This window comes from Henckelia pumila, chromosome 1, assembly GCF_033568475.1.
Source record: "Henckelia pumila isolate YLH828 chromosome 1, ASM3356847v2, whole genome shotgun sequence".
In the NCBI taxonomy this organism is placed as follows: domain Eukaryota; kingdom Viridiplantae; phylum Streptophyta; class Magnoliopsida; order Lamiales; family Gesneriaceae; genus Henckelia; species Henckelia pumila.
In genome coordinates, this window is record NC_133120.1 from 57571395 (window position 1) to 57580417 (window position 9023).

Below are 9023 nucleotides of genomic sequence, written 5' to 3' on the forward strand. Positions count from 1 at the left end.
TAAAAATTGAGAGTTAGAAATCATTTTTTTCTTTATCTCTTCAAAATTAAGAGCATAAAGCACAACCTGTTGTAAGTAATCTATTGTGAATAGATTAACTTGTTCATAGGATTTCATATGAATAAAATCCTCTTGATTCAAACTTTCGTTTGAAGTCATCTTTTGTAAAAATCTTCTCCTCAACAAAGAAAATCATGAATTAACGAATAATATTATGTTTGAATAATTAACATAAAGCTTTGATACCATTTTTACACATAATTCTTTGTACCGAAATTAAGCATTAAAACATGAGATATAAGCATAGAGATCCTTAGATCTAAGTATAAAACCTTCAGATCTTAGCACAAAATAACCCATACTGAGTACAAGAATTAATTATTAAAATAATCAAGTTTTGTGATCCTAGAGAATGCAAAGAAAGAATCTTAAAAAAAAGGAGTTGAGAGAAAAAAAGGTTTGTGTTTGAGGATTTATTCATAATTAACTCCATTTGGATAATATATATATATAACACACACCAGTGTGTGTATGCATGACTGTGTGAGTAGGGGTGTGATACAGACTCCATTGTTAAAACCCGAGAAATCCCTTGCCACTCTCTTGAGTATCTATTATCTCTGTTTCTCCCAGCTAAAAAAAATTGCAGTGATCTTCAATCGATTCTGAAGTCAAAAGAGATCGATCTTGATTCGATAACAATTTCTCGGTAGATCCATCCAGATCGTCGATGGATCGGCGGAAGGATTCGGAAACCCTAGCCTCGACATCGAAGCTCAATGCGAAGGCTCCTGAATTTGTCCCTAGGTCCGCCGTATCCACCCCAGCGCTCCGAGTATTTCAGGTTTACGCGCCGCCGCCGCTCCTACCGCCACCATACTATGCATACGAGAACCACTTACCTGTCCAGAACTTTAACCAGCAAAATACTGTGTCCTTTTATGGTAATGTTCGCCCAGTGAGTTTCACCGTGTCGACGGAAGATCGCAATGTTGCAGCTTCCACGAAAAATGGATTGCCAGATACCCATCAGAAAATTCTCAATCAGGTGAAATTTTGTTATTTTGATTTGGTAATTGGATTTTAAATACTGTGGTATGAAACTTTTGGTTTTTGCAGGTGGAATTTTATTTCAGTGATATCAATCTGGCCACAACTGATCAGTTATTTAGGCTTATGTGCAAAGATCATGAAGCATATGGTAAGATATTTTTATTCGTGGTTTTTCTCAGTTACCCATAAATTGATTCCCTAATTTACATTATTAGACTCTAATTGAGAAACTTAAAGCTTCTAGTTTTTTTTAATCATAAAAGTGGTGCCCAATGATTGTGTCATCCAGTGTAGAGAGCTGTTCTATACAGAAATATAGATTGCTTGCGAGTTTGCTTGTTTTTTATGGTCATGCATTTCTGAAAGGGATATGTGTGACAGGTGTTAGCATGCTCGCGGGGTTTTAATTTATGGACAAGGATTCCTTGTATTTGTGAGTCCTATTCATGGGTTACTAATTGGACACTCCAAACTCTGGAAACTTTTTCCACGTGATATGGACTGGTGTTGGGTGATTGATTGCAATCCTTGGTCTCTTGAACTTTTGTTTTACTAGAACAAATTAGTGACTGTAAGGAGGAGGGTTGAGATCTGAATTTGATTGTTTTTACCCCATCATTGGTAGGTGACTGCTGGGATGGATCCGCTGTTGTTGATATTCTGATCAAAGTTTATTTCATATAATTGTTATGCCTTTGACTGGGCAAAAATCATATGGGATTCAGTTATAGCTTATGATTTTCTGGAGAACGGGACCTCAATAAGATAAATGAAAACATGGGAACATGAAGCCCTTCTTATGTTCTTTATTCAAAATCAGTTCAGCTGCTTTTGACATATTTCCTTACAGATTTATATTATATTTCTCATAATTTCAGCTTAATGACCTTTTATTGTTTTTCTGCCATCCTCTAATGCAGTACCTCTTTCATTTGTTGCGTCTTTCAAGAAGATAAAAAATGGCGTCAGTGGTAGCTCTCAGCTTGTTAGTATACTGAGGAATTCCAAAAAGCTGGTACTCTTTTGTCTCAAAGTCATTTTTCATAATGTCTTTTTGGCTGCCTAACTAGTTTTTGCCATCTTCTCTGCTGGTTGATATTTTCCTCAAGGTGGTTAGTGAAGATGGCAAAAAGGTTAAACGCCAGCATCCGCTGACTGAGCTTGATATGGAAGAGCTTCAAGTAAGTTATAAACTTGAAAGATAATAATTTTTTTGACCTAGCCTAAACGTTTGTCCTGGATTGGTACCTTCTATCTGTAGTCCCGCATAGTCATTGCTGAAAATTTACCTGAGGAACATTCTCATCAAAACCTCATGAAGATTTTCTCATCCGTGGGGAGGTACATAGTGCTCATCTTGTTGAAATCAAATAGGATAATTTTATGGCATGTGATGTGCTTTTGCTGCTGCTTATGCTCGTCTGAATGGTTATTCTACCAGCGTGAAATCAATCCGTACCTGTCCGGCTTTGCTTCCTAATGGTGGGGTGTCTTATGCTTCTAGAACAGGAAAAGGGGATGCAATGCATTTCAGCAGCAAGGTATACTCTCAAATGACAAATTTTTGCCTCTGGAATTGAAGCTACCTAAGACTTGTGAATATGCTTTGAAACTAAAGCAACTGATTTCATTTTGGTCTTATGAATATCTGCAAGTCAAAACATTTTTGCTTTCTGAGTACTCTTGTATTGCTCCATTGTAATATGTTCCGTGGTTCATGTTGTTTAAGCTTTTAATATGTTCGCTATCAAACTAAGCTAATGATTTACTCTGGCAAACAATTTATTGTGTGCACCACTGATGACTTTTCTCTTCATTACATTCTGCTGTAATCTTAAACCTCTGTTATTTTGGATGGTTGTTTGGTTTCCTCATATTCCCAGGACCCAGAAGTGAGACCAATCTTAAATGCATTCGAAAGTTTCATTTGTTGATATTTTGATTGTCATTGTTTTCTGGTTTTGTATATATCTCAGAGAATAACTTCTATGAGGTCGAGGAATATACCTGTTTGTTTCTGAGATGGTTGTTTTGATGAGAGGTGTGTCGTTGCATGGCATGTGTGACTTGTGGAGTTTATATATATATATATATATAAATATTATATAATAATAATAATAATAATAATAATAATAATAATAATAATAATAATAATAATATGTAAACCCCTCAGAGAAACTATATTTGGTAATTTTAATGGATGTACAAATTTATCCTTACCATTTTTCCAATGATATTTAATAATTAAGGTCTAGCAAAGTTAATTGTTCACTCAAACTTCCCACATTCTCATACCAAAAACTTCCTAAATTCTTTTTCCCATATCCATTATCCTAACCAATATCCAGTTATCTTAACATGGACGCTAAATTTACAATTAAATTCAAATTTACGAAAGCAACTCTTAACTCCAAATAGTATTTATTCTATGAACATGCAATGCATGTTCTCCGTGCACTAGTATATAAGGTTAACTTTCATTCTGATTTTTATGAAAATGATGGAGTACCTAGAAAAGGAACATGGTATCTGAAGACTTGCAATAAAATGCGGCCATCATCTTCAGACCATTGTAGAATTCTTCTGAATTGTAATCTGCCGTAATTTTTCACCTTTTTCTTTTATAATGGTGACATGGTGTGTATCCAATGAGGGAAAAAGGGCAGGGGAGAGTTTTATTTGTTGGTTATAGTGTACAAGAAGTAGGTTATTCATTCACTAAAGAGATGGATGAAACGGTTGGTTTTGTTTGTATCTAAGTGATATTCCAAATATGGTTTGTTAACATTTGTCGTCACTGCAATTCAAGGTGTTCTTTTTATTTCTTGCTCATGATGTGCAAGATAACGTCCATAACCAGCAAATTAATATTTTCTTGCAGTTTCATGCATTTGTGGAGTACGAATCTGCTGAAATAGCAGAAAAAGCGGTAACTGCTATGCCATCTTTACACTTACAATTATCTTTTACTATTTTAAAAACATTGTCTTGTTTCCTTCAAAAAAAGAAAAATACCCTGTCTTGTTTTCATTTCATCACATTAGTGTTGGTTCTCGGTTTTCGGCAGGTAGTTCAATTGACAGATGAGGGCAACTGGAGGAATGGTCTCAAAGTTCGTTTGCTAAAAAATGTGGTATGTAGTATGCAAAATTGTCTCAAATGCACAGCACACTCACATGTTTATGCTTAGGCAGAAAGAAGAAAGATTTGGTTGTCCTTGTTGTATTATGAATGGATCTGTGATTGATCTTTTACGAGGCGTCCGTTGTCATTATGTGTGAAACAGTGCTACGCATGATCATATTCCTAGTTATTTGGAACTTTTTGATGTAAATTTGTTTGATATTTTGCATTCTTTTCAACCGGAAACTTAACACCATTATGGGGGTCTAACTGTACGTTCAAAAAATAAATCATTGAAATTATTGAGGTCAGTTGTACGGGAAGCTTGGGGATAATATTTGGAGACAGTAACGGGCGAAGGATTACAAAGGCTAGAATTCTACAATATTTGAAAATGTCGATTTTGGGCTATTACATGGTGATAGCTAGATCGAAACTAAAAAGGAATCCCGTTTAGTACATTTTTTTTTGAATGTGAACCTATACTAGCAAAAATAAAATCTAATATCAATTTCTCATAACAAGGGCGATAAATGTCAATGAAATGTGTCTAACTCAGTGAAAAATGCATCTTAACTGGCACTTGTGTTCTTATTGTCATGAATGAATATCTTTCTTGAACAAAAAAGAAAGCATAGATTGGGTTAGTTATCAAGTATATGTTTTGATGTTTCTTATTAATTTTTCCGTTTACAGCTAAAATCTATTCAGATTCGAGCTAAGAGAGTTGGTCCTGATGGTCAATCCATTATTAAGAAAGATGAAGAAGTGGTGCCTGAGATGCAGCAGTTGAAGGAAAATCCTTTGGAAGATTCTTTTCAACAATCTGATGCTCAATTTTCTGAGCTTCATGTAAGAACTTCCAGTTTCCTTTTTAATAGTAGTGTCAAATAAAATTCTTCAGTGTTTTCACAAAATATAGTCAATTTGAGTACAAATTTATGAACGGAGGACTTGTTTCTGGTAATTGGGTTCTCTTCTGCATCATCATCTAGGAAATTACGAGCGTTATGTACTTTGGTTTAACAAATAAAACAATCCCAAAGGTTCGTATGCCATTTGTTGCAATTGTGGAACATCACTAAATAGGACTATACCCATTTCCATTTTCCAGTAATTGATGATTAGTCGTTACAGTTGCTAAATTTGATGTATTTAGAAAATCCTTCTACCCTGTGGTCGCACATTGTGATCTCAAAATCCTTCCATTTTCAAACTTTGTTACTGTAATTGTGTTACACAACAAAGTCCATACTTTCTTGCTTAGATAAGTTAACCCACAAGTTAGGCCACTTGAAACTCCAAAATGTGATTGAATGGTTAATATTTGGACCGATACACGAAATCTTAGTCACACATCTTAATTGCCTAAACATTACAAAAATGACCTCCTTCAATGGGAGTCTCATCTGAAATACTTCTCTGACATCCCAAACTGTTTTTCAGTCTTGAAGATGAGTTTCATGAGTTATGGTGTTTTATTCATTTAACAGGGTGAGGAAAATATTTGTGGTAATTCTCGTGGGAAAGGGTCAAATAGTGTTGGAGGCAAAGTCAAGGGAAAGGGGATGGGACGTGGGCGTGCTCACCATCCCATGAATTATGGTAGCCTATCCGGACCTACACCTTTGGAAGTGTCCATTCCAACTGAGAAGCTTGTTATATCTAAAGCATCTCCCGTTCCCCGCATGCCTGATGGCACTAGAGGATTTTCAATGGGTCGAGGAAAGCCAGTAGCTATTAATGTACTGTAAGTGTTTTCTCTATTTTGAGAAAGCCGGGTTGCAAATCTAGCAGCAAAAATTGTCTCAACATCTCGGCAGCGAAGAGGGTGTTAAAAAAACTTCTATAAAATTTTAACATCTATATAAAAAAAATTTAGGCACTTTGGGAAGTTCAATAAATTTCCAAGGTGAAATCCTTTTTGTTGAGTGATTTAAAGAGTGGAACTTGGGATACCCTCTAAAGAACTATTGTAGCATGTTGCTATTTCCTTACTCAGGTATAGAGGCACCTCATTGTAGATATAAAACTTTACAACTAGGTTCTTATTCATCTATATACACATAAAAGAATTCTACTGAGTTGTGTATCTGATTTTTCCCCATTTATGCTTTTATGTTTTATGCATGTGATTGCGTAGACGAGTATGTGATGGTTTGCGAATGCTCCAGCTTTTGAACCATTGCTAGCTTTCACCTAATAATACACTCCCTTTGCGCTCCAGCTTTTGAACAATTGCCAGCTTTCACCTAATAATACACTCCCTTTGCCACCGCTATCGTTTCACTTATTTAGGTTATATATATTTAATATTTAATATTTAATTTTTTATATGTTTCAATTTTATAATCTATTTTTTATATTGGTATTATTTTTCCGTTTTTTTTTGTTATCAATTTATCGGCATTAAATTAATATTATTAATTACTTGTATAATTTTTTTATCCTATTAAAATTTTAATTAAATAAGGGCAAAATGAAAATTTTTGTTTGTATATTTATCTTTTTTTCATTTGTCTGAAAAAACACAAAAGTCTAAATGAGTGGGGTAGAGGAAGTACGTATGGGATAGAGTGAGAGTGCATTTTTAACTTGCAACTTTGCAAAGAAAACCAATATCTAAATTTTTTTTATACCCTTACTAAGGTATGCATATCTTTGGGTCAGCTGAGTTGGTCTAACACTGATGGCGTGTTTATGGTACTCTTTACCCCTTGGTAGGAGTAATAAACATACGAGTGCAATTTAGTTTTGTTATAGGAAGTACTAAAATACATGATCTTTTGTGAAAATTAAATTTGTCTATGCCCTTCATATTTTACAATATTCGCATAATCTATCTTTGCTAATACGATTTTTTCCAACACGTGCTCGTGTTGTGGCTAAACTAACGTGAAACTCCTTATTGAGTTGAGATTTATCATACTAGAAACTTTGGGATCTTGCTCGAAGATTGCATCGTTTGTTACTCCAAAAAATTTCATGGCTTCTTGCTCAACTTTGTTGTGTCGATTTGGAAAATTATTTCCCGATGGTATATTGTGTAGATAAAATATTATAATCAATAAAAAGCTATTTTTACATTTAACGTAATTTTATTCAAATTTTGGTTTTTTATACGCAATATAGACATATGTCGCAATATAGACATATGTTCAAAAATCTCATGTATAAGGGTAAATCGTGCAATCTTTATAAAAGTCAAGGGTTGAGACACATATTTAATTCTTGTAAGAACCATGTTTTAAAGTCGGACCAGACCAGTGGGTTCAACTGGTTCCACCACGAACCGATAACAGGTCTGGTCTGGTTCAACTTTAAAACGATTTTTATGGTTAAACCACTCAGAACTGGTCAAACCTGGTCAGATCGTACATGAACCAGTGAACCGGTTAACATCCAGGCCGATCGGTTCAGATGCTTTTCTAAAAAAAATTTAGCCCATTCGATTCTTAAGGTGGCTGCAATGTCAGCGGCGCATTTGGCTTTTGTGCCGCTGCTGTTGTTGCATGCCACCATTCGATTATTAGAAGTTGTAGTTGCGTCCCATTTACAACTATTACTTTATAATAATTTTTTTTTTCATTTGTGTTGGGAAGGGGTAGTGCACGCATCCCCTGTCCAAGAAAGTTTCTGTGGGAAGTGCTATGATCCACCGGGTGAAATTTCACCCGGTGGATCTGGGCCATTCATGGGGGCCGGGCCCCATGAATAGGAGCCCCGGCCTCACATAATTATGTGGGGCCCGGATTGTTTAGACGGGAGATGCTGCACCGGGTGAATTTTACCCGGTGCAGCATAGAATAAGCCAGTTCCTGCACTCGCATATGGAGCTCGAGCCCCACGTTTAATTTTTTTTTTTTTAAAAAAAATAAATGGAACTTTGAATTGCGTGTACCGAGAAAATTTATGAGTTCTTGAGATTGAGTCTAGGCGTTCTGAGATAGGCAGATGGGTAAGCCTTAATTTTGGATCGTGTTGTTGCAAAGTGTTGTAATAGTCAAAATCTTCTAGGGTGAATCCTTCCGAATGGAAAAGGGGTGACGTAGGAGAGTTTAGCTCCGAACATCCATAAACAAATACTTATGTTCTTACTTTCCAGTTTTACACACAAATTCAGTCTGGAGATTTGATGAAAGTTCTAATCTGTTAGTTGGAATCTTTCCGCACATAATATTTGTTTGCCAATTAACATTGACATACGAGAAAAAAAGCAGTTCAGTTGACCAACCTCAACTGAACTCAGTTTAGCATCTTTCGTGGTCGATTTCTACAGTACTTCAGTTTAGGAAGACCACACTTCTTCAACCCGACCGATCCTAACAAGTGGTATCAGAGCGAGGTCCCTTCTCGTCTCTGAACATATTTCAAATGACTACTTTGAGTGAGATCGCCAAGAGAATTTGGTACAGTACTGTGGACAAATGCACTTCCAAGACTGTTGAGACATGTTCTACGACTAAGAATTTTTGGCAGCAAGGCGATGAGGAGATGAAGACCGAGGAGAGCAGGAGTCCATTAATTGAACTTATTGAAGAACCTTACTGCTCCATAGATCCCCAACCATCACTGATGGAGATTAAGATAGTTGCTTCATGGCTCATGATGATCAATCTTCCATCAATGAACAAACATCCAACCAGCTTTCTACTAATGGACATGCATTTGACTTTAACTCAAATGAATATACACAAGAAGAGTTAGTCAATGCACTACACGAAATCACTGATGAGTACCAAAGACTTTCTTAGCATTTGAGGAAGTCAAAACAAAGAAAAGTAAAGCAAAAGGATCTGTTAGACACATAAATTGAGCCCAGCTTGGAACAGTCAGTTGAGAAGATC

The 9023-nt window shown here is 35.7% G+C and overlaps 1 protein-coding gene across 1 annotated transcript; it reads left to right on the forward strand.

The window, feature by feature from the left end:
• The first annotated feature begins 539 nt into the window (after window positions 1-539).
• On the forward strand, window positions 540-6268 carry LOC140890547 (la-related protein 6B). The gene is made up of 10 exons (XM_073298420.1): window positions 540-1048; window positions 1120-1201; window positions 1974-2068; window positions 2163-2234; window positions 2315-2394; window positions 2495-2594; window positions 3935-3982; window positions 4121-4186; window positions 4873-5028; window positions 5670-6268. Exons 1-10 carry the CDS (start codon window positions 731-733, stop codon window positions 5928-5930), a joined length of 1278 nt encoding a protein of 425 aa, XP_073154521.1. The 5' UTR covers window positions 540-730; the 3' UTR covers window positions 5931-6268.
• Window positions 6269-9023: the final 2755 nt, after the last annotated feature.